This window comes from Equus quagga, chromosome 21 (assembly GCF_021613505.1).
Source record: "Equus quagga isolate Etosha38 chromosome 21, UCLA_HA_Equagga_1.0, whole genome shotgun sequence".
Taxonomy (NCBI): domain Eukaryota; kingdom Metazoa; phylum Chordata; class Mammalia; order Perissodactyla; family Equidae; genus Equus; species Equus quagga.
Genome location: NC_060287.1, coordinates 28,301,974 through 28,328,399, shown reverse-complemented (window position 1 = coordinate 28,328,399; position 26,426 = coordinate 28,301,974). Strand labels below are relative to the sequence as shown.

Sequence of the window (26,426 nt, the reverse complement as noted above, 5' to 3'; positions counted from 1 at the left end):
AGACAGGGTGGAGGTCATCCTTCGTGACAGTGGATACAAAATCAAATTTCAGATGGGCTTCCTGACAATTCTGAGTTTCTCTGGTTGACTTCCTGTTAGATGGTCAGCCCCCACATTCTGAGCAGGAGAAACAGGAGTGGCAGACAGCATTGAGACCACCTTTGATCCAGTTTTCTTCACAGAATTCTTTTTAAGCCGTTGTCCATTTGGAGAGAAATGATTTAGTCCAAACTAGAAACTGGAGCATGTAAATTCCCTTACCCAGGCCCAGATGAACTACCTGTGGCAAAAGGATGAAGGTGACCAAGGCATGAGGGTACCACTGTCCACCCCAGGCTACCAGACTCCATGCTGTGCCTCACACGCAGCCCAGGACACCTGGACTCTCTGACTCCCAGATTGAGAAAAGGGGCCGGGGTCAAGCTAGTGAAGATCAATTTCAGTCTTATTTTCTGGAGAAGTAAATATAATAGTGGCTTTCTCATATGCCATGCTTCAGAGATGAATGCCTGAGAGAGCCTGCTCTCCAACTTTTAGGACCACAGAAGACCCCAATGCCTCTAACGTGGGAACCCCAAGAGCTGAGAGACAGCAGAATGAAAAAGGCAACAGAGAAGCTGAAGGGAAAGAGGTGGGAACCTCTCACAGTGCTACCCAGGGCTTAACTCTGTGGGAGAATATTTGAAAAACACCTCAGATAAAAAGCACTAGCTACCTGAGAAGCAGGTTTTGCTACTTTTTTTTATCCCACCCTAGTTTAAATTAACAGCTTAGATCAAGTGTCAGCAGCTGGGAAACCACTGGGGCATAAGAGCTCCCTTGTCCACAGAAAGGAGAGAAAATGGCCACGAGGGCCCCACTCACCCCTGACAAATAGCGCTCGAGTTTCTTGTTTAAGAGGAAGTAGATGGCGAGGATGTGGCAGGCCCGGTTGGAGAGCACGGTGTTGATCACGTCGCTGTTCTTGTAGCCCAGCTTCTCGGTCATGTGCAGCACCACGCTGGGGCTCAGGTCTTCCAGGGAAATCCTGGGCGGCAGAGGGACAGAGAACTGGTCACGTCTCCACCTTCACAGAAAGGCTCTGGGGCCTCGTTAGTGATGCCCACAAACATGGTAGCACAAGGCAATCAGGTTCATTCATTCACTCATTCATTATTATGAAAAATTTCATAGACACAGAAAAGACAAGGGAACAGTATAATTCCCCTCTGTGTGCCCAACATCTGGGAGAAGCAACTGTTAACTCTTCGCCATACTTGCTTCATCTATTTTTTTTCTTTTTGCTAAAGCATTTTAAATCACAGACATCATGGCATTTCATTCCTAAACACCTCTATGACCATCTTTAAAAAGCAAGGACATCTATCCCCTACAGAATCACAATCAACTTACCCAACAAAATTTCAATAGTCTTTTAATGTTGTCAAACATTTAGACCATATTCGAATTTTCGCAATTATCCCCAATTTTCTTACAATTTGACATTCTTTCCTTAAAATATATTTGTTGGATGTGAGCGCAGCCCATGCTTAAAAGTTGGGTGTAAGCTGGGATGGGAAAGGAAGGTATTCAGGAGCCAACCCAGGCCGTGTTTAAAGGAACGGTGTGAGCTCACAAGTTCACAAATAGGGAATTTGGGGTTCAACTGTAAAGTGAGGTGCTCTCAGAGGACAGGTTAAAGCTTCTTTGCAGAAGTATTAGGAAGATGAACTCCTTGAGATGAAGTACCAAAGAAATGCCAGGCATTCATTTATCCACTCACTCTTTCAGGCAACAAATTCTCATCTCATGCAGTTTACGTTCCAGTGGGGAGAAGAGAAGATAAATTCATTTAGCCCTCGTGACAGTTTTATGGCAGGCACTGCTATTATCCCCATTTTACAGATGAAGAAACTGAGGCCCCCAGCAGTGAAGCAACTTGTCCACGGTCACAAGGTGGGAAGTAGCAGCCCCAGAATTGAAACTGGGGCAGCCCGGCTTAGAATCTAGAAGCTAAACCTCCACACTCAGCGTCTCTCAAATAAACAGACAGGACCAATAGCCATGGAGAACAAGAACGCGGGCTGACGGGTATAAGGAGGATGTGCGTTGGCAGCAGGGGTGTGTCATTAGATAGACATTCTAGTCCCTCAAGAAGATACCAATAGGGCACTCTGGGAGCAGAGTGCAAACACATCTGGCTGGAGAACTCTGTAGACCCCCCCAAAGGGTCCAAAGACATTTTTGATGGGACCTCAGAACCAAAGCACCCCAAGAAACTGCACAGTACAACCCCATAATGGTCCATAAGAGGAAACTGACCTGCCAAGTTCACAGGCCAGGTGAGAGGGGCGACAAGGGCCCACCTGGGTCTGCTGACCACCTTGCACCACCCGTCCTGTAACCTACCTCAGCTCTCCCTCCCCTGGAGTTGAGTAAGTGCAGTCCAAAGAAAATGCGAGCAAGGAACCAGGAAATCCACCTCCCTCACTCCGGTTGACCACAAAAATCACAAATTCTAAATAACAAATGGCAGGGGGTTGGAATGACTAATGCCAAAACATAATAATGTTTGTTAAAAAAAAGAATACAATTACTTGAAGTTTGCCAAAACACAACACAGAAGGCTGGATTGTTTGAAACTACCTGGTAATGTCTGTGTGGGAGCGGCCCTGTCCCTGGCCAATCAGACCACAGCCACTTGACCCCACCCCTGGCCAATCAGACCACTGCTGTGCTCTGATCTTGGCCAATCAGACCACATTAATAGCCTGGCCCCTGGCCAATCAGATCATGGCTGTGTGACTCTGCCCCATGCCAATCAACGCACAGCCACATGCAGACAGCCCGGTTTCTACTAGGAGCAGGCTCTGGAAGGACGAGTGCTTGGGTGTGGGGTGCCATAGGGAAGGAGGGGGTGGGCTGGGAAGTGGAGGTGAGAGGAGGGAAGTGAGCAGAGCAGACACCCCATCTTTGCCCTTCATATCCGTTGTCTTCAAAAACAGGAGACCTCTGCCAAAATACACACTGTCCACTGACTGTTGACTGAGAGTAATATTTTAAACATTTGTCCAATAAGCAGTGTATATATTTGGTGCTCTACGATATCAGTGATTGAATTTGTATTATCTCTCCACGTTTGGATGATACAGACAATGGTGAAATGTTCCAGAGCACTAGGTATAATTCTAACTGAATAAATTCTCATTAAAACTGCTTGTATACCACTTCGGTCTAATTCTGTCCTGTGTTATCAATGACCTCCTTGCCCTCCCTCCGTCTCCAGAGCTAACTGAAGCAGCGGCGAGACTGTCCAGGCCCACGCAAGGAGAGGGAGGAAGCAGCCACGGTCTGCTCTTGTCAAGATGTCTGCTCCCAGAACAGGGAGGCCAGCCTGATACACAGCAAACATGTTGATGGACAAGCGTGAACATTTATTATACAAAGTTTACTTTTAGAGACATTTTCCTCTTGCCTTTTGGAGATCAACTTGGAGGCCCAAGTGACTTCAGAGGAGGCTTTACAGCGGAGTGATATAAAACACAGACCTTTATTCTCTTTCTTTCCCAAAGGAAAACACTGACAACACCTAAAATAACTAAATGGGGCTAGGTATGATGGGAAGCCATAAAATATACTTTATAAAGAAAGCATCCCTTTCTCTGGTCACACGTTCTTACTCCATTTATCGCTGTGCTGACAGAAACCAGAAAAATAATGATCAAAAGCACATCTTTTTTGCTTTAAACATTTTTCAAAATAAAGACTGTAAATAACATGGGCCTCTCCCAACAGTTTAGATTTCTGGTTTCATGGCTTAAAAATGGAATGTGGATTTGCCTCTAGTATAAAATGAGTGAATGAAGATGCAGCCAGCAAGGAGCAGGGACACCGTATCTAATACCAGCTCCACTTTCTTCAACAGCTGCCACGTTGAGTGGCTTGATTACGCTCATTTAGACAGTGATTACATTAGCTTAATGACTCATTTGGCTGCCACCAATGCCCCTCCTTTACAGAGAGCATACCTGTGTGCTGCTATCCATAGTGAGCCCTGGTAATGAGGTCTGGCCCCTCAGCTTTGCTTTCCATCTCACGGTGGGGTAATATTTCTGGTGTCTATTTCAGATACGGACCCAAATCGAGCCGCTGTGGGAAACCAGAGTCTATTTCCAGGTTCCCTTGGTAACCTCAGTCATCCAGACTTTGTGTAAATTACCTCCCATGAATCAAATGCGAGAATTCTAGAAGGCAACTGAGTGAAACCACCTCATCTATGGCCATAGCAGGTGTAAATTTGGCCCAGGGGCATGGATGCAGACTCCAGGAAGGTCCACCCACACCCCCTTAAGATCTTCTAGAAATTTCTCTCCAAGACAGAGCCCTACCTGCCCACCTCCTTTGAAGAACTCCGCACTGCAGCTTTCATAAGACTTGGTGGAAGTTTCCAGACCTTCCTAGGCATTTTGAAAATATGATTATGGAGGATACCTCTTTCCCTCCAGTTCCCCGTCTGTCCCTCTTCATCGGGGGTTCCCTTGTCCTCATCTGAGAGTGGTCAAGTGTGCAGGCCACTCTAGGTCTGAAGGAAGAAGGAGTCGAGGTGGGTCCCAGCCCTGGAAGGGGTCTGACTCATGTGGTCTCCATGTCTGCTTTAAAGTAACCAAAATGAGGGCCCTCATTCCCCCACTCGAGTCAGTTAACAAAATGTCAAATGAGTAGGAAAAAAGTTCAAGGTAATGTTTTCCAATCTGTAGCCAGTGCCCCAGCATGGAGACGTGGGGGCCATCACAAGGTATCCCTCAGTGTTTCCATGCTGTGGATTCCTGCTTGTAAGCCTTCCTTAAAGATTCCTCCTCCTGAGGCCGGCCCAGTGGTGTAGTGGTTAAGTTCGCGCACTCTGCTTCGGCAGCCCAGGTTCACCGGTTCGGATCCCAAGTGTGGACCTACGCACCACTTGTCAAGCCATGCTGTGGTGGCATCCCACATATAAAGTAGAGGAAGATGAGCACAAATGTTCACTTAGGGCCAATCTTCCTCAGCAAAAAGAGGAAGAGAGGAGGATTGGTGGTGGATGTTAGCTCAGGGCTAATCTTCCTCATAAAAAATAAATAAAAAGACTCCTCCTCATGGAAACTGCTGAGGTGAAGCCTTCACAGGAAGTCCACGGGAAATGCGGCCTGAAGCAAATGACTCCTTCCATTGCCTTTTCTTCCTGCCCCCAACTTTCTAAGGCCGAGGACTTAGGGCTGAAATAAACATCAGAGCAAAGAAGTGGCAGAGGAGGAGCCCGAGGGGTGGTTTGAAAGGGGAGAGAGGCCATTCCACCGGATTCTGCCTGATGCTGGCAGGAGAGCTCATGGGTGGATCTCAAACACACACACTCAAATACAAAGAGATACACTCACAGACACAACGCACTTAAACACTCACACACATAGACACACACACACATACTCAGGCCATAGCTAGTCTAAATGGTGCCTTTGTGTGAATTAGAAAAAGGCGCCACTCTGGGAAGATGCAGGTCCTCCGGAGGAGGTTTGACAAGGGGAATGTGGCCTGGATTGCAGCCTCCACGCACCCTCCACTGGGCACCCCTGCAGGGCACACTCTCCACAATCACATGGGATGGCCCTCTCTACACTGCCTCTCGTGCACTGATGTGGGCTTGTCCATGGATGTGTGGCTGCAGAGGGTGGAAGGGCAGCCAAGAGAAGACGCAGCTTTTGCTGGAATCATGTACAGCCTCCCGTCCGGAGCTATTCAGGGCTTGTAAGACAGGCCCCATCTGGCCCGAAGAAGGGGCCTTCTGTGTGCACTTGATTACCTGTTGGGGTAGGTGACATTACACGGCACTTTGCCTGTGTAATTCTCATTAAGCCAGCGATTCGCCAGTGCTTGCTGAATATTGGGCCTCTTCACGGGATCTGGTTCCAGGAGAGAGCGCAGGAAGTTGATGGCTCCTGTGAAGACATTTGGCAAATAACACAGGCATGTTACAGGCTGAATGAAGACACCACTGGGACTTGAGGCAGATGACCCACCACCCCTCCCGAGCCACTGCTGGGCGGATCTGTTTTCTGGATCTCTGGGCCACAAGTCAAAGTGTTTAAGATGTCTGTCCAAGGGATGCAACTGGTACATGGTAAAGCAAGACCAGTTCGGGTCTCCCGACGCCCTGCACTTCCCAATACAACCTGTAGTCTCTTCTTGTGGTCCACCTCTAAAGGTGAACCAAAGAGATGTTGTATTTATAGGCTTGAAGGGATGAAACAAAGGAAAGAGAAAAAACTTGATCTCAAGGTAGGATTTTGAGCACTCACAAAGGAACCAGAGGGTACAGGCATTCTAAATTAGACCCTCTAACTTGGCCTTCACCACGTGACACCACAGTCTCAAGGCATCAGGGAGGTCCTGCTTTCTTTCTGCTCCCTTCTTTTAAAGCCATTCTCCATGGCCACCCACTTATTCCCCAGACCCTGAACTGATGATGCAGTCCTCATGCCAGCCAGAGCCCATGCCCACTTAGCTGAGCCAACAAGGCCAACACAATGCCAGAGAGCCAGTTTTTGTTAAAGGGTTAAGTAAACTCTGTAACAATGACTCAAGTTTTCAAATCCTTGTTCGTGTACAAAGTTCTGGCAAGCGCGAGACAGTAAACCCATGTCTACCTGATGGGCCCTCTCCTTTTGTGCTGTCCCTCAAACTGAAGGGGCTGCTTGGGCAGAATGGACATCAATAAAGTTTGTCCTTATTTTTCAGCATACTGAAGTTCGCTGCCACCACACAGCAGTTGCGCTGAGCATGGTGGGTAAGGAAAGGACATGAGAAGCGATTGACAAACTACAAAATTCCTACAATCCCTTTCTCTTCTATACCAGGCAAAAATGACTTTTCAGATGCCCTGGGTCTCCTTTCATTAAACAAACATTTACAGAGCACCTGGTGTCCATCCAGACACTAGGGATAGAACATACGCATCCTTTAAGATTATAACAATGGAAACAACTACACAACGTGGAAAAATATGTTATAATGCACACAAAGGCCACAGGCCTCAAAATTGTTCAGCATGAGAATATGCATGTCCACATATGGACAAAGAATGCCAGGGATGGCTTCAAAATGAAGATGGTCTGTCGTGCTTGAGTTGTGGGACCGTGACATTGTCTTATTCTATAGTCCTTATTTTATGGAGCATTGCCATATTTTCTTTGCAATATAAAAAATACTATTTTATGTAACTTTGTACATGATATCCAATTACCAATATAACAAGTATTAGATCTCAGAAAAGAATCTTAATTTGCTTGGTCCTCAAACTTTTCTAGCCTTCTCTCCAAAACTATTTTTCAGTTTCTAACATAATCTAACCTTTGGAGGAAGAGTCATCAAAATCCTCACTTTCCCACAGGCTTTACTTGTCATTTTAATGCTGTCCTTTACAGAAGGATGAGTGTTGTCTGTCAACCTATTTTCTGCAGGATAGAAACGAGGCCATCAAAAGACAGCATAATCGTGATGCCAGAATCAACCCAAAAGAAACAACTTTTGCTAGGTTGTGCCGCCAGATAACTCGGTAACTCCTTAAGGTGTTATTTTCCTACAGTTGCTAAGGTCACCAGAGGGTCATTTCTCTTTAAGAATGTAGTGGGTAAAAATACACGGGTAGACGCCAGAGCAGTCATGAGGTAGGTACACTTAATACTCTAAGTTTTATCGCTGGGTCTCTAAGCAGACCTTTCCTAAAATGTTCTTCAATGGTCTCAAAAGGAAACAGATCTCCAAAAACAGAGGTTCCTCTTTTTGGAACCTCTGTGTCCCGTCTCTCAGCTCCCCTACACTGCAAGAGTCATTGGATGCTTAATTAGGAAGCTCTACTGGTCAAAGGAAAAAGATGCGGGCTTAATGAATTGAAATGGAGAGGCTGTGAGTTAACGATGTTTCTGAGACATCTCTGTTGCTTACCCTCAAAAGCCCTGAACAACAACCCAGGCTGCACCAGGCTTTTTCAGAGTCTGATTAGCCAGAAGAGCTAAGAACAGACTGGATGTGCATTTTTGTTCTATTTTCAGAACCAAGCGCTCTGCATCTTCACAACTTGCTGATGAGCACAAGTAATTTTAGTTTGAATCTCTACTGACGAATTTTCTTTCTTTGGACATCACAAGCTTGGCGTTACTATCCAAAAAGGGCTTTGAAAACATCCTTAGAGCTCTTTGAAGTATGTGTTAGGGTCTTGAAAATCTCTATGACTCACGAGCAAAAGGGATTAAAATATTCTCCACTGTCCTAGAAAGCTGCAGCGGGCAGGGCTATGTGTCGCAATCCATCTTCTGAGCTAGCACATGGGCTCTCATTCGGGCTGGAGGGTAGGGGTGACTCACATAGGAAGCTCCCTCTCTGTGCTCCCCATCACACGTGGTACCCACTCCTCCAGAGCAAAACCTACTTTCCTCCATGAGGCATTAGCTTTCCAAAGTCTAGACTGACTTGTGTGAGTCTAGGGAAAGGGTCGCAGGGCATGGACAGACCATCGGACTTTTTCCATGAGTGTAGCCCAGTGGATGCAAGTAGAATCCCATCCCCACCCGAGGCTCCTCCCCCATCATGTCCCAGGTGAAAGCAGCAACAATTATTTGACAGTCGAGCCTCCTCTGAAATCTTAATTAGCGTTGGCTCAACCCTCGAAGATGCTAACACCTCACCTTCAGCTTCACTTTGGCAACTTCATGGTACAAAAGCCTCTTGATCTGAAGTGACTGTTTGGAATGCAGTATAAGTGCCATCACTGAGGTGTCGTGATGAAAAGATAAGCTGTCTGAAAAACGTGTAAGCCACGGAAGGCATTCACGACTCTGTGATGTACGAGCGCCAACAAGCAGAAAGACAAATTGTCTAGAAGCGAGAACTGGAAAGGTCCCAAGAGCTTAAGTTTTCAAACTACACGGGAGAGACGAGGAGCGATTCTTCGAAAGCATGCACAGTGGACTCGCCAGGGGTAATAATGCACTGTTTTAACTCAAATTTGGCAAAAATTCTTCCAACTTAATCTAAGAAAAAAAAAGCATACTACTACACAATAGACATGGAGATGTCGTTACGAATATGAGCGACAGAGTCATCAAATTAATAAAGATGTGTGAGTGAGACAGTAAAACTGACACATTTTCAATTTGGACATTTCAAGTTTGATATTACTCAAACCATAAGGACAAGAGATAATACCCCCAAATCTAGGCAGAGGGGCATCTTATAGTAAATAAAATAAGGAAAGAGAGATAAGTAGCACAGTATAGTAGAAAAATCCAGGTTTGGGGGTCAGGCAGACATAAATTCAAAAACAGAGAAGCTATTTAATTTCACTGAGATTCAGTTTCCTCCCTGATAAATTGGGAATAATAGTACTTCCTTGCAGGGCTATTATGAGAACAAGAGAGAATATGAAAAGCACGCATACACGGCCCTTCGACAATTATGGCAGCTACTCTTGTTATTGGTAAGCTAGTATTTGTGGATGTAAACAACATGATATCATATGGTGTCATAAATGAATATGGGCCGGAAGCGAGAAGGGATAAACTGGGCGCGGTGCAAAGGGTTGGAGAAACGGGGCTGTCAGAAGGGGAGCAGCTGATCCCCAAACCGAAAGTCCTCCACTCTGGACCCTATTGCATCAGGCTAATTCCAACCCTGGGTAGTCGAATGAATCTGTGAGCTGCCTTCCCAGGCCACCCACTTTAACACGAGAGTCAGCAACCTAGATTCACCGAGCATCTATTATGTGCAAACACTATCCTTGACACCTAGCACAATGGGTTAAAGCCCTAGTTGAGAGAAATATTTATATATCCCAATAGAAAAAAAAATGTCCGGGGGAAGCAGTCCAGATTCCTTAATGTAAGACCAGATATAGAAATGCAATTCACGCTTGGTCATGCTTGACAAGTCAAGACAACAAAGTTTTGGAATGTGAAGATGTTTAACAAGCCCACACACAACTTAAGGCCAAAGTCAAAGCTGTCTGTCCAGAGCAGGAGCTATGCGAGGTTGGACCCAACCCCAGTGATGCTGAAATCACTTGGAACATTTCTAATATTTCTCCTCTGGAATTTCCTTTGGACTTTTTTTTACCATCTTCAGGCGTGCAACTTTTACTTCTTTAAGGGTAAATTTAATTTTCACAATCACAAAACATTGAGATCCCAGCCGACTAAGTGGGTAATAGTATTGGGGATAAAAACAAGGTACGGTTTAGAAGTAAAGAGACTGATTTCCTTATGTTTTCAATCGGCCGGCCCTTGCCCTGCTGCCTGACCGTGACGACGGCGGGCTGAACTGCCTGCTCGTCCTCCCACAGCCTGCGGCTCATGCTAATACTGTTCAACAGCTATTTCTGGCCTTCTGCCTTCCAGACATACAGCAGGACTGCACTTCCCCACTCCCTTGAGTCGGGGGAAGCCATATGACATGTTTTAGAACGTTGGGAGTTATGAGTGGAATGTTGGTGGGACATTTAGCTGCTGATGAGAGATCTTCTAGACATCTCTTTCCCTCTGCATGGACCAAACATGCTTGAAACAGTGGCTGCTCCAACAGTCTGGGACCCTGACTACTAGGATGGGCAGAACCCTTCGACCCTTGATCCAACTCTTTTTTTTTTTTTTTAAAGATTGGTACCTGAGCTAAGAATTGTTGCCAATCTTTTCTTCTTCTTCTTCTCCCCAAAGCCCCCAGTACACAGTTGTATATTCTAGTTGTAGGTCCTTCTGGTTGTGCTATGTGGGACGCTGCCTCAGCATGGCCTGATGGGTGGTGCCATGTCCGCACCCAGGATCCGAACCAGCAAAACCCTGGGCCGCTGAAGCAGAGCACATGAACTTAACCACTCAGCCACGGGGCTGGACCCCAATCCAACTCTTGATAGATATGTGGTTTAAATGAGAAATAAATCTGTTATCTTAAGCCGCTGAGATCTGGGGGCTATTTGTTATTGCAGCATAACCTGGCCTATCCTGACTGATACAATGAGAAGCAGTTCTCCAGCTCCTCAGGATCTCACTGGGATTCGAAGTGTCTGCCTTTTCCAGGCATGGGGGGTACAAACATCCTCCTAGCGTCCTTTGTTATGGCTGTTGAAGGCAAAACAGACTCTGAACTGTAAAGGAAACTTCAGAATCTCTCTGAAAGATGGCAATATTCATGACTATATAACCCTTAAAGAGACTTACCTTGAAAGATTGCATTTGTTTTTAAACATCAAATCTTATTTGTTACCACAATGAGATATCATTAGACTCCCATAGGAATGGCTAAAACAGAAAACCGTGACAGCAGCAAATGCCAGCAAGGATGCAGAGAAACTGGATCACTCCCACATGGCTAGTCGGGATGCCGAATGGTACAGCCACTCTGAACAAGAATGTGGCAGTTCCTTACAAAATTAAATATGTGCTTACTATATGGCCCCACAATTTCACTCATAGGCATTCATCCCAGAGAAATGAAAACATGTGCACACAAAAACCTGTACAAGAATATTAATAGCAGCTTTATTCATAATAGCCCAAAGCTGGAAACAAGCCAGTGTCCTTCCACTGCAAATGGTTAAACAAACTGTGGTATATCTATACTATGGAATACTACTCAGCAATAAAAAGGAACAAAGAATAGATACATGCAACAATGTGGATGGATCTCAATGGAATTATGCTAAGTGAAAAAAGCTATTTACATACATATATATATATATTTTTTGGTCATTTGTCATTTTTGAAATGACAAAATTATAAAGATGGAGAACAGGTTATGGTTGCCAGGGGTTAGGGAGGTGGCAGGCAAGGAGACGGCTCTGGTTATAGAGGGACAGCACAAGAGATCCTGTCACAGAACTGTTCTGGATCTTGACTGTGGGAGTTGTCACATGAGTCTGCACCTACGATAAAATTTCATAAAACTAAAAACACACCAACACACACAAATGCATGTAAATCTGAATAAAGTCAATGGATTTTATCAATGTCAGTTTCCTGGGGGCGATATTATACTACAGTCATGCAAGATATGACCAATGGGGGAAACTGGGTGAAGGGTAGACGGTTCTTTCTGTATGTTTTCTTATAACCGCGTAAATCTACAATTACGCCACAATAAAAAGGTTTTTTAAAAATGTTATTTGTTAAAAAAAAAACATCTTTACTCTCTATCCCCTTATCCTGATTTATTTTCTTTTCTTTAGAGCACTAACACTACCAAACATCAGACATGTTTATTTATCTGTTTATTTTTTGCCTCCCCTGCTGATATGTAAGCTCTGTATGGGTAGAGACTATGTCTGTTTCATCTTCTGTCTTCTTGGCGCCTAGAACATTCCTAGCACATAGCTGCTACACAATACATATTCATGGAATAAGTGAAAACCTATGAAATATGGAATGAATGAATGAATGAATAAGCACTCCTCATAGTGCTCTGCAGCACTTTCAAAATTTCTGAAAGCTCTAAAACCTAAATATAACAATTTGTTCAACATTTTGTACATTTTCTAACTCCAAGCGTTACGGCTTTCAGTGCAGAAATATCTCCTTTATAATGAGAGCGCTGTAACTTATCTTTCCTAGTACACAATGCTTCCTTGCTTTCAGCCTACAGGGATTCAATCCTCCTTAGCAAAAGTGAAAGTAAGGACTGAGTTAGATAATGACATCCAAGAATGCCTTTTAGCCTGGAGTCCATTCGGCAAGCAGAAATTCAGGGTCAGCTTCACGGATGCTTTATAAACTCAAGAGAAAAATACATAATAGTAGTAAAATAAAAATGCTACATTTTAACCACGTTTCATCAGTTGAAACGAAATAATCACTTTTGGGGGGGGGGGGTCACAGGCCTTATCTCAGTGAAGTTGAGTTTAATCTAACGAGCCAATTAAATGATTGTCGAGGCCAGGAACTTGAAGTGAACTGTGAACCCAACAAAAGAACGAATTGTACTAGTTTACTGGGTCTGAAACCAAACCTTAATACGAGCTGTTTACTGAAATGTGAACCAGCTGAAGTTTGAGAGCGCCTTCCAAACACACCTGCGGATTCAGTCTCATCAAGTAACTGAACCTACATCTATTTAAAAGCTTTTGAAGAGGCTCAGAAACTCAAATTGCAAAACAAATCACAGACCGAACTTGCATTGAAACTAATATTTCTTTACAGTGAATTGACTAAGGAAGACACAATAGAAATGTGATTATAAACGCCCTTTTCAGAGTCAACAATATACTATGGTGAGTTTTTAAACAATCAAGCCTGCAATTATTTTTCTGATGGAGACTATAAGATCCTTTTGATATGTGTGTTCTGTGTAGAAGGAGGAAGTTAAGGGTTCAGAATTATAGCAGAAAAGGAAAGGACTGAAGTGAGATGAAGGGAGTGGCTGCTTAGAGACGAGAAACCCAACCACCTCAAGACTTAGCTTTAATCCTAGGGAGAGACCTACAATCATGGGGTAGCCCTAACACCATTGCTACAAAAACAAATACTGCTTCCCAGCTGGATCCAAACTGCTTAGAGTGGAAGCCCTGAAACCCTGAATCCGCAGTGGCAGGAGCATTACCTGTAGAGAGCTGGGTGGGGAGAGGGTTCATTTCCTTGTCCACCATCTTCTGGTACAAAGCCCTCAGGCTAAAAGGCTCCACTGTGAAAGGCAGGGTCCCAGTCAACATGGCGTACATGTTCACACCTCTGAAAAGAGAGACACGGAAGCATGAGGACAAGGCCCCTTGGGAGGGCAAGACAAAGAGGGCACGGGCTTGGCGAATCTCCAGTCCTGTCACCTTCTTGCTGACCTCACGAGGCCTTCTTCACAGTCATCTCTCTAGAACCCTCAGCACCACACTGAGCAAGAGTGAAAGACGTGGGTGAAAACACACTTGTGAAAACTTGGAGATAAGAGGAGTTCAAGAGCTTCAAGAACTACCTCCTAAAGATGGAAAACCTTGTACCTTCTTTCTGGAAGGAAGTCCAACCCAAATTATGTGAAAAATACTTGCGGTGGGGGGCTGTTAAGAACCTCGAATAAAAGTGGTCCTGCCATTATGGGATTTTCCAAGTACGGTTTACAAGGTGGAGGCTGGAGGAGGCCAGACCAAAAGATACAGGCAAGACCCTGCATGGGAGGGCAGGTCACAGTCTAACCAGCATGCCTGGTGACCGCTCAGCCCTTTGAAAAGAAAGTCTCACACCCAAAACTGGTGTCTTGCTCTTCTCTTGAATTCTGCTCGGCCTCTAACTAGAGAAATTCCTTGGAGGGGAGAGGGTCTCCTTCCCACTCTTATTTTTCCCATCATTATTTATTGTGAAATTCTGCCACCCAGCCCTGGCCCAATATCTCAGATGCGGTCAAAATACCTTCTGAATGGGCTTAACTGCTTATATCCAAAGCCAATCCCAGAAGAGCAACATCTTCTCAGAGGATTTTTATTTTCCTGATGTGCAAACCTAATATCATTTTGATGAGATTTCCTGATGGGGATGAAACGCCTGCCTGCCAAGAAGTCTCAAGTGCTCAAAAGCGCCTGAGGGAATAAGTTTTAAAAACAGGCAATAGGATTTCCAGTCAAAACAAATCCAAGGAGACTGATTGAAATTAAGACCCTCGGGGCCCAATTCCACTAAGACACCTCTGAATTACAGCGCTCCAGATCAAGACAGGTATGGCGCCCACGGGCTCAAGGCAGAAATCATTCTCAAATTGCAGACTTATGCCAAGACCTGGTTCCTGCTCTGTAACTCACAGTCGAGGTAGGGAGACAGATATAAACTTTCTTTCCACAAATACTTGCTGGCTGGCTCTCTGCCCCAGGCAGTGGTGTAGGTGCTGGTTGAGGTGAACCAGACAAGGACCCGCCATCTTGAATTTGAGGGGAGAGGGAGACAGACAATCAACAAGTAAACAAACAAATGAGTACAATCCTTTCGAGTGGTGATGAGAGCAGAGAGGGTAAGAAAATGCTGGACTGTTCTGCTTTTAACCACAGAGGAGTTCAATTAACGGAGAAAGAGGACTTAACAAGTACTGGAAGATGGGAGGCCCCTCAGGGTGGGTATATGTGTGTGAGCTTATCTGTCTGTGGCTGGATGTGAGGATGGGGAAGCTAAACTGCGTAGACCAAGAAATGGAGACAAGAATGAATCAGGCACACGCGGGGCCATTTAGAGCAGCTTTTCCCTGCGTGTGTTTAGTGGAACGAAGTGCCCAGGATGAGAAGAGATGTTTCGTGAATAAAAGTCTATGCCAAACAATTTGGGGGGGTAGTCGTCTGGTATTAAGTGGATTAAAGGGGCTCAGAATGGGGAGCAGAGACTGCGGCAGTAAATCCACACGTGGCTATTAAAGCATCACTGAGTGGGAGTGATGGTGTGCGATAGAAAGAGAAAGGGAGCGAAGCAATAGAGACATTGGAAGGGGATGTGCCAAGTGTTGAACTTGGAAAGCTGGACGAACAGTGGTAACAGTGACAGAATTGAGGAGCGGGAGAGGAGAGCCAGTCTGAGGGTGGAGGGAAGAAGTGTTAGGGGTGGTAACATGGTTGAGGACCTACGATGCAAGGCTGCCTTTTGGATATGGTAGAGCTAAACATCTTCGCTTTGGAGGATTTTTGGAGATTGATAAGAAGGCCCCCAAATCATAGAATTTTTGCATTCAAAGGGGTCTTGGACACATGGCTTTTATGGATGGAAGTCCCCTGGAACATCCACCAAGCTGTCGTTGGAGACCCCTCGAAGGCTAGCTGTTTCCAACCTCCCTACGGCAGCTCCTTCCATTCAGGGCAACTCTATGCATGAGGAGGGCCTTCTGGATACCAAGATGAAGTCTACGACTCCTACCCATTGGCTGTGGGACAAGACTGGTTGATTCTGTCCCTGCTCACCCATGTGCCTTAATCTCGGTTCTAACATTTACACCTAAAGCTGAGGAGCCTGGTACTTATACAATATTATTGTTTCCGCAGGTAAGTGTTTTATAATACCCCACCCACCCACGCAGTGTTTCTGGAAGTGAGGGACATGGACACATTCTCAGGGGTTCAGTGGTTCCACTTTGGATTTTCTTTTGATGTTACACTAAAACATTTTACAAAGCCTAACCAGGGGCATTGGACGCCTACCATAAAACCAGGCACACCCTCCATCGTACACACTCCATTTCAGTGCCTGCTTTGCATTTGTGTTCACCGGCACACAACTTTGGCCAAAATATGTCACTTTAATTGTCACAGGCTAATGAGAAAGGAGCAGAGGGGAACTCAATTTGTCAATGACGTTTCTGTGCTTATATCTGTGGAAAAGAAAGTCTCTTGATCTGAATAGTGTGGTGGTTCCCAGAGTGTGGTCCTCACACCCGCATCATCATATCACCTGAGAACTTGCTGGGAATGCACATTCTCAGGCCCCACCCAGACCTAGTGAATCAAGACACTCTGGGGATGGGGCCCCAAAATCTGCGTTTTCACAAGCCCTCCCAGTGCTTCGGATGCACAGTCCTGTTTGAAAGCCACTGGATGAATGAAAGATGGTGGGAGAGTTGAGTGATCCCAAGACGGGCCTGACCAGCTCCAAGAGCCGGCGCCCGACACGGAGTATGACACTCAGACTGTGCACGGAAATTCAGTTCTCACAAAACAGTAGCCGTGGCATGTAATTAACGTTTCCAATTTGAATTTTGGGGGGTTCTTTTAGTCTTGGTTATATTTAACTCGTAAATGAGTTTCGTTTTTTGATTTGTACAGAGCCATAAATAAAAGGAGTGTAATTTTACATTCATGCACATTAAGTAAATTTAAATAAAAATAACTTAAGTGAACACCAGGGGTACCAAGAATGTTCTTCCTCTACAAGAAGAGTGTACAATACTCAAATTGCTCTGACCTTTAAGATTTCCCTTTATCTTTAGGGGACATAGAGGTTCCTGTCACAGGTAGGGTGCATAAAAGTAGTGCAGAATGCTATAGAAGGTAGGATGTTTTGGTAACAGGAGGAGATCCAACTGAAGGAGTTGGGAGAACGGAATACCGGGTCAGTAGAGCAATTCTAAAACTTTTGTGAAAGTTTCTCTCTTCAAGGAGTCCTTGGGACATCAAACCGCTCGGCTCCTTGTCACCAACTGGCTTCAAAAGATGAGAAGAATCTCTTCCAGTCATTGCCTCTCTCCACTATCTGGCTGGGACCACAGATAAAAGTAAGAGAAGTGTGTCTTAAAGATTTTGCTGGTGAACCAGCACAGAATAGTCGGACCAGGATCAAACAAGTGGTTTTTATAATAACTGATTATTTTACCTAACTGGCTCCAGAATTTCTCTTGCGGAAGTTGATCATCCACAAAAACAGGGACAAATCCTTAAAGAGGACAGCTCTCTCCTCCAGGGTCTCTCATGTACAAAATGTGGATAATGGTACCCAGCTCTCAGTCGGTATGTAGGTCAAATGAACCAAACCAGAGAAAGGGCTGAATGCTGTGTGTGGCAAAAATTCAGTGCCTGATAAATACGACCTATTGTTGCTTCACAAAACTTTAAAAACAGATAAAAAGCTACGATTATATTTGTATCCCACTGCCAAATAGCAATGGAAATCTACATTAAGAGTCATACAGTCCTAGGAGATTTTCTAAGAGAAACCAGAATGAGCATCTTAATTCTGCGCCCTCCGTTTTCATACATGTTTAATATTGGGATAAATAGAAATCCAGTCCCTTTGACATTTCAGAAGTCTGTGAGAATACCAAGGGAAAAATGTGGAATGCAGTTTATAAACCTCTGTAATCCCATAGAATTAGTAGGAGTTTCAAAACATGTTCAGAATTTCCTGATGTGTCTTTTGAAAGATGGCCAGGGGCTTTCTAGCTTCTCCATGGCGGTCATGGGGCCCTCAAGAATCACAGAGAGTTTTAAAGAAAGCGGGTAATGAGAGACTGGGACGAAGAAAGGCAACAAGTAAACAAGATTTGGGTTTTTCCAAGCAGAAAGAAATAAGGGTCAGTTATCGCTGGGTGGAAGAAAACCCAAAGATACTGGCCCATGTGGAATACTCTGGCGTCAAAAGAGAAAGAAAAGTTGACACTGAAGGACAGCTGGAAGAAAAGGAGGTGGGGACCCATGAAATATAAATGTGGAATCTTCGGGATTATGTCAGGAGCCAAATGGTGGTCCTGATATTTAGTCCAATAACAAAAATATTCCCTGAAGGAAAAGCTGGGGTATCATCTGCCCCCCAAGAGAGGAAACACAGAGAGTTGCACCTCCCTGGAGAAGGCGGCCAGCAACTAACAAGACACAAGGGACAAAGCCACTGACAGAGCTTTGCTGGCAGGTGGAGGTCTGATGACTTGTTCTCAAGGGCTGGTGGGCGGGATCCTCAAAAACTGCTCAGTTTATACCAGAGAGCAGGTGACAGAACTTGCAGCTGACACACCTTGCTTCTGTGTGATTCTTCCAGAAAGAAACCGCCTCAGAAAAACAAAAAATAACTCTCTGCCTAAAAGCAATATCCTTCCATTTTTCAGTATCAACTTTCAATACAACTTCCAATTTAAGGTCTTGAAAGGAGAGTGGGAACTGATCCATCCATTTGGAAAATCTCAAACTTCACCACTGCTCCATTAAATGGTCTGTGTTCTGCAAGAAATTATCTTCTTTAAAATTTAAAAAAATTCTAAACTTTTTTTCTTTTTCCTTTCTTCCTTCCCCTCTTCCATCCTAAATGCACATGCTAGCTACCAAAAAAAAAAAAAAGTCTTAGATTTTATAATTGAAAAATCTCAGAGGCTAAAGGAAGCTTCTCTCTTAAAAGTCAAAAGCATTCAACTACCCAAAAGGAGCCATGGGTCTCCTCTTCCCACCTCCTTCTCCTGCCATCCTTCATTTTGAGAGGGTCTGAACGGAGAGAAAATGCTAGCCTTCCATATTTGAGCTCCAGGAGTAGCTGCTGGTGTCTGGCAGTACTTTTACAAAACAGAGTCTGAGGGCCGGAACAAATTCTCCCACTCTCCCTCCTGAACGCCTATGTCTACGTGGGGATAGTAGGGCTGAAACAAGATGGCTCCCCTTGGCCAACTTATCTACCCAAAGCAACAGCACTGGGGACAGAGACGTTCTCACTATGTGAAAACAGATCCAGTGAGACTGAGATGGTGATTTGGGTATCTTCTGTGCAACTCTCCACTAGGCACCAGGTCTTCACACAAATGCTTCACCCATCCCAGGTGCCCCCATGGGAGCAAAGAGCAGCTTTGGTTGAAAAAATGTTGCACCCTCAATCCTTTGGGGACAGAACTCTCAACTTTCGCTTTCCTTACCCTTCAAGATTCACCGAAGTTTAAAGAGCATTGTAATATTCTGAAAATGAAGTTAATCTTGATTTTTAAAAAGTACGTCTGCATTAAATTTTCTAAATTAGCATATACCCCACCACTCTGATGAAAAGTCAGCAATAAAAAAGGTTCACTGTAGCAGAATGAACATTTTTGTTTTTATGTCTGAAATCTCAAAGTTCATTGGAGATAGAGATACAGATATTTCATTCACCTGGATTAAAGGAAAGAAGCGAATGATTTTAAAGATAGTCATATATGGTCCATGTATGAAAATAATGACAATTGAAAATAACAGAAAACACTCAAGCTGGAGTGTACCACTTTTCAACTCCATCGTTAATTCCTGATTCCCTAGAGGAGGAGGGTTCTGGGGGCCCCATTTGTGGGGAAGAGCTCTCTTTCCCAAGTTTCTTCGAATGACAAGCTGGTTTTCTTCCTACGTCACTCTCAGAAGTCTTGGGCAAAGGCCCTGTCTATCCATCAAAGTCCAAAACCTCTTGAGAGGGGAATTTGTTTTTGATTTTGGAAGTGAACTCTTCATTCTGTCATTGTTCCAGAACAATAAAAAGGGATGTTTTGTCATAACAGTGTCTGACCCAGGGAGAAAATTGGTTCCATTCTCACTCTCTTTTTAAACAGCCTTTTAAATTAAATTCTCTTCGGGTTTTCCATTTCCAATTCTGCCAGCAAAGTCATGGGCACCAAACGGAATCCTAACCAGCATCTCAGACACAACAACCCAAAGCCATGGAAAATTAATCTCGTAAAGAAGGTTCCTTTTTCTCCAAGATTAAGAGCCAGAGTAAATCAGATTTTTCACGCTTTCCGGGCTTCGCATATGCTGTTCCCTCTGCTTGGAGAGTTTCCCCTCCTCTTCTCCACCTGGAAAACTCCATCTCATCCCTCAGGAGCAGATTAAACTCTCCTCTGATGCCTTCTTGCATTGACCCAACGATGCAGCCTTGTATTTTCTCTGCACTGTGCCTGCTGACATGGTCTATTTGCTTACAGGTAAGACTAATGGGTAAGGAGCTGTCTTAATCAGCTTGGGCTGCCACCATAGATGAGGTGGCTCCGAGTTCTGGAGACTGGAGCCTGAGAGCAGGGTGCCAGCATGGTGAGGCTCTGGTGAGGGCTCTCTTCCTCGCTTGCAGACGGTCACCCTCTCACTTTGTCCTCTTGTGTCAGAGAGCGAGCAAGCTCTCTGTGGTCTCTTCTTATAAGGACACTAATCCCATCATGGAGGCTCCATCCTCATGATCTCCCAAAGACCCCGCCTTCAAATACCATCACACTGGAGGTCAGGGCTTCAAACTATGAAGCCGGTGGGGGAGGGGGGCCACAATCGAGTCCACAGCAGTAGATAAGTGTGTTAGATTGAAAAAAAAAAAAAAGAAAAAAAAAAGGCCACAAATTCCTTGCCACTGCTCCCATCAAGGGGTGGGATCTCTCTCCTCTTGACTTGACCATGTGACCTGCTTTGCCCAATGAGACATTAGCAAATGTGACACAGAGGCATCTTGAAAAATGCTTATGCACGTAGGGCTTGCCCTCTCTCACTCCAGAGGACTCTTCCACCACCATGTGAACGAAATTCTACATATTTTGTGGTTTCCTTTTGTTTCTGGGTTTCACGCAGCCAATAATTTATTACCTATAGGTGACAGCAATGGTGGAGAATTTGGTTTTCTTATCTGACCTTCTAGAGGTTGGGTGGCTCATGGAGGCTTACACTCTGTTGGGTAAGGAATGACCAAGAATTCAGTTAGTCTATTTCATCTGTCTGTTACTGAACTTGATTCAATAAGGGAATTATTTCATGCTTACTGGGATGGAGAATGGCTCTTGGGATCTGGAATGGTGAGTTTTTACTCAGTAGTTTACTTTTGACCTTTCCTGAGATTTCAGAGCTTAAACAACAGAAATTTCTTCTCTTACAGTTCTGGAGGCTCGACATCCAAGATGAAGGTGTCAGCAGGGTTGGTTCTCTCTGAGGCTGAGAGGGAGAATCTGTTCCATGTCTCTCTCTGAGCTTCTGGTGGTTGCTGGCAATCTTGGCATTCCTTGGCTTGTAGAAGCATCTCCCTGATCTCTGCCTTCATCCTTAGACAGCGTCCTCCCTATGTCTCTCTGTGTCCAAATTTCCCCCTTTTACTAAGACCCCAGTCATATTTGATTTTATGACCTCGTTCTAACTTGATTACCTCTGTAAAGGCCCCATCTCCAATAAGGTCACATTCTGCGGTCCTGGGGGTTAGGACTCCAACACATCTTTGGGAAGGGAACACAAATCAATCCACAACATTTTGTTACCCTCCTGCTTACAATTTTCCAATGGCCTCTCACTACCCTTAAGGGAAAATCCAAACCCCTCCCCACACCCCCCACCCGACGGCCTTCACACATCCTGTCCCTCTGCCTGGAGCCTTCCTCCCTGACTTCTTTGTCTTCCCACAGCTGATGCCTTCTCACCCTTAGGATTTGGCTTTGAGGTCTTCTCCTCAAGTGGTCACCCCCATCTTCATCCTCTGCATCCCGCCCACTTGTCCACAGCAGTTACCACCCTCAGTTTATAGTTTTTCAAGAAATTGTCTGTCTGTCCCACTAGAACATAAACCCTCCAGAAGAAGGAAAACAGCAGAAGCCTAGAGGGTGAAAATTAAAGGCAGACCCTAGAGTCAAACCACCCAGGTCAAACCCTGAGTCTGTCATGCACTAGCTGTGTTATTTGGGCAAGTGCCTAAGTCTCTTTGTGCCTCAGTTTCCCCATCTGTAAGGTGGGATAACAGCATTCCCGTGAAAGGCTGTTAGGCAGATGTGATGAGCTGACAAATGCAAAGCCCTTAGAACACTGCTCGTCACTCAGCCGGAGGCATGTGGGGGTTAACAACGATTGTTACAGGAGCGGGAGCCGCCTCACTGCTCTGCTCACCATCGTGCACGCAGAACTCGGCACAGCGCCTGGCTCCACAAATATTTGCCGAATGAACAATCTCTGGTAAGCCATAGGCTGCTCCCATAGCTTCCTTTTGTTTTTTAAGCTTTATCAACAGCTTCTAAAAAGGGCCTAATTGATGCCATCCCTGTGAATTAGGCGAGGGTCGCGTGGCCTCATCCCCTAGGGAATGTTCCAGAGAGTCAGCTAACACAGACTTGCTCCAGGGTCCCACATGGGCCTCCAGAGCAACGCCACAATCAATGGGAAGCCCAGGGTCTACATGGTGCGTTACCATTTATCAAAGTCTTTCTCATACAATACTTCATGGCACCAGGACTAAGAATGAGGCCTGATTAGAGCTTTTCAGAAGACCTGCAGCTGCATATCACTTCTTGGAAAAAAAAAAAAAATGCAATTAAGTGGAGGTTAGCAAAGAAATGTCCAGCTGCCGCAGACAGCCCAACCACGCGAGCGGCCAGGGAAGAGGGAAGTGAGCGTCCGAGCACCCTGGTCTTAGGTCATCTCCATCCTGCCTGCAGCTTCCCCTCCACCTTCTCTCCTTCGATGCCACCATGACTTATCGTTAACGGAGAGGGACACAGCTGTGGCAATGGACCAGGACCCTTCGTTTTAACCACAGGGCCCTGAAACTGAGATATGGAGCATTTGTGGTCACTAAATGTGGATTCCTTTCCCAAGTCAAGGGACTTGGCAGAAAGGGCCGGAGCAAAGTCTGAGCTTAAACCTGACCCTCAGATGTGCTGCCCTTTGCAGCCTGTGCTTTTCCGTCCCCTTCATATTTCCCAGACAAAATGATCGGTTCTATCCTACCCTCAGCATGAGGGGACAACAGGTCCCATTTCACTTACAAGGGCCAGGAGCTCTCCCACACCTCTGACAACCCACAAGGCTCCTTCTTTCTACCCACAGTCCTAGACTTTGAGGAGATGCCTGCTTCGCCAGTCATGACTGGAAAAGTCCCCTGTCACAGGCTGAGCCTCATCACCATGACAACCGGTGACACCACCATATCATCCAGCACCCTCGAGAGCAGGACCTCAGGAGTAAACTGTCACCTCTCTCCAACCTACCGACTTCTCCTTCTCTTTGGCCACTACGTCTCCCACCCCCTTCCCTGTCACCACAGTCACACGACACCCCTGAATCTCCTGGTCTCTCTGGCTCCCCATTCTCCACAGCCTTTTTTTGTTTTTTGGGGACAAATTGTCCCTTTCATAGCTTTCCATTTAGCACAAATGAGTTCCCTAACTGTTAAGGAAAGAAGGTGATTAGTGACTCAAACATTCATATTCACCCATTAATAAATATTTATGGAGGGCAGATTATGTGCCAGACACTTATGAGAACTCTTCAGTGTCGGAAAGGACCAAGAACGGATTTCACCTCATGTACTGACTCTGATCCATTGGTAGTGGCTTCCCAGACGGCTGTGTTGAGAAGGAGTCTGAGGCCCTAGTGGGCACAGTGTAAAGAGTCTGTGGTTAGCAACCCTGGCCAAGCCACCCAGGGTACCTCAAAGAGAAGGCATCCTCTGGCCACTGTCTCCTGCTCCCATCCCCACCCACTCTGGGCAGCTCCCGACCCGCCTCAGGGAGTCAGCAGCAGACCACACACATGCAGCCTTGGTCACACCTCCTCTTGAGAGGTAGGAAAAGTAACCAGGAGAGTGCAAAGCACAGCTCCGCCCCTCACAAGCTGTGTGCGCCTCCGGGCTACGCTAACCACTGGGCCTCTCTCCTGTCTGGGTAAAGTGGGGGCGGAGAGATGCACCCCCTAGGCTGTCCTGAGAATCAGAGGCGATAATTAACTCCGAGCACACAGCCCTCCACAGCCCTCCGCTCAGGAATGGAAGCAGATTCCTGACTAACTGGTTTCACTCCCTGTCTGACCGGCCAAGCCTGGGTTCCAGGGAGAGCTGGCCCTTTCTGAAAGGTTCAGGGAATTCTGTAGCCCTCAGAATCTCATTCTGGTCTCTGGTTCCTCTCAATCTCCAACCAGAACTTCCTGAATTTCTCTCACTTCTAGACCCTGGCACTGGGTTGCGGTCCTCTGCCGACTGTAGTCCCCGACCCTCTAGCTTCTGTTCACCAGGGAGAAGTGCCTGTCCTTTCCTTCCACCCTCCTCCCCTCTTTCTCTTCCCTCCTTCCTCTCTCTCTCCTCTCTTGCCTTTCTCCCTTCCATCCTCCCTCTCTAGACCAGGCTCCGTGCCAGGTGCTCAGGAATCTTTGGAGCAAGCCAGGGGGTCCCTTTCCCTCGGCCTGCAGTCCAGGGGGTTCTGGCAGGTGAGCAATGACCACAGGGCGAAAGCCAGGGGAGCAGAGAGAGGCACTAGAGGAGACACTGGTGGCCTCAAAGCCAGCCCACAGGAGACAGGTAGGCTGCCCGGAGGAAGTGGCATCCAACAAATAAGAGGGAAAGAAAAAGGGTCCAGAAGCAGGAAAAAGAGTTCCCAGCAGAAGGAATTGTGCATGCAAAGGTAGGAATCCAGGGGAAGGCAAGCTGCGTTCAAGGGGCAGCAAACAGTGCAAAGTTAGCTGGTGGGTTGGGGCAGAGGGCAGGGCCAAGCAAGGGCCCCAACTAAGCCATGTTCAAAAATCAGTACTTTATCTTGAGACCCTGGAAGTCTGTCTGGTTCAAATCCCACCTCCACCACTTAGTAGCTCCGTGACTTTGGGAAACTTTATTAACTTCTCTGGTGATTGGTTCCTTCTTCCATACAGTGGAGATAATAGACGGTAACAGTTCCACTGGGTTACCACGACAATTAAATGACACAGTGCCTGCTGTACAGGAAGCATCCAGCAAACATCAGCTTTTCTCCAACCTGGACAAGGGGAGTGTAGTGAAGATGGAGAAAAGTAGGGGAAATCCAGAAACGTTTTGCATCAATACACACTTAGCCCTTCTCATCTCTAGCTTCTGTATCTTAATCAGGAGCCCAGTCTCTGTGCATCTAGAGCCCATTTCCCAATGGCAAGGAATGTGGTCCCTACCCAGGAATCCAGGACTCTACAGGGCTGCCTGGACCATTCACATATGGTAATGAGGGCCTCACTCACCATGGGGAACCAGGAGGGACCTAGATTTAGTAACGAGGGCCCCTGCAGCCACCCGTGACTCATTCCTTCAACTATTGATTGAGTTTTCCCCTCATGGTGCCCACTGTGCTAGGCACTGGTGAAGCAGACCAATAAGGTCCCCACCCTCATCCAGCATCCTTTCCTACTGGGGAGACAGAGAATAAATGGATTAACAAACAAGAAAATGACAGGCCATGACAAGTGCTAGAGAGGAAATTAAAAGGGTGAGGAGACAGAGTCATGGGGATCCCTTCCGACAGGGAACTCAGAAATGGTCTCTGCGACGGAGACATGGGGTCAACGCTGGAATGTGGGAATGGAAAGGCCATTGGAAGAGCTGGAAAATGGCGTTCCAGGCAAAGGAAAGGGCGAGTGCAGACCCCAGGTGTGGGAAAGACGAAGCAGAGGCCACGCTATGTGAAGAATTGCGAGCAGAGGGTGGGCTAGGAAGCGAAGAGCCAGGAGCGGTGGGCAGAAGCAAGGTGCGGGAGGAGCACAGCTGAGCATGCAGGCTGAGCTTTATCCACACGCGGATGGAGAGCTACGGCAGGATTTTAAGCGGCGGAAGGACGTGCACAATCCACGAAACCACACATGGGTTCTGCGCGTGCTGGGCTCTGTTTTCTTGTCTCCCAGACCCTAAATGAATTTTGGTAAAGCCCTCTCTGGCAGTTTGTGGGGAAAAGACCAGAAGGAACAGAGGTGGACGGAGTCACTGAATACACATCTTAAAGCCTATAACATAATACATTCTCATCAATTACTCAAATGTTATTTCATAAGAAAGGGACAGCGAGACAGCAGGAAGGAGCATTCACTTGGATAAGCTCAACAACTCACATGGACCAGACATCGATTTTGGGGCCATATTTCTTCCTGGCAAGAAGTTCAGGCGCGGCGTAGGCGGGGCTGCCACACTGCGTGCTGAACGGGTCGGAGTGGCCCAGGATCCCCGCGCAGTTGCTCAAACCGAAGTCTGCAAAGAGGGGAGGACAAAACCGGCTCCGAATTAGAAAACTGTGGAAATGAAGAAGAAGAGGGG

General features: G+C 46.0%; 1 protein-coding gene across 2 annotated transcripts in view; it reads right to left on the bottom strand.

Annotated features, from left to right (window-relative positions):
* Positions 1 to 26,426, bottom strand: part of LOC124231254 (hormonally up-regulated neu tumor-associated kinase-like) — a 103,233-nt gene that overhangs the window by 19,839 nt on the left and 56,968 nt on the right. For both annotated transcript variants that reach the window (XM_046647937.1, XM_046647938.1), the window contains exons 4-7: positions 26,225 to 26,360; positions 13,588 to 13,715; positions 5,810 to 5,945; positions 865 to 1,027 (exon numbers count right to left, since the gene is read on the bottom strand). In XM_046647937.1, coding sequence (XP_046503893.1) covers positions 865 to 1,027; positions 5,810 to 5,945; positions 13,588 to 13,715; positions 26,225 to 26,360 — 563 coding nt within the window. The remainder of the gene's footprint in view (positions 1 to 864; positions 1,028 to 5,809; positions 5,946 to 13,587; positions 13,716 to 26,224; positions 26,361 to 26,426) is intronic.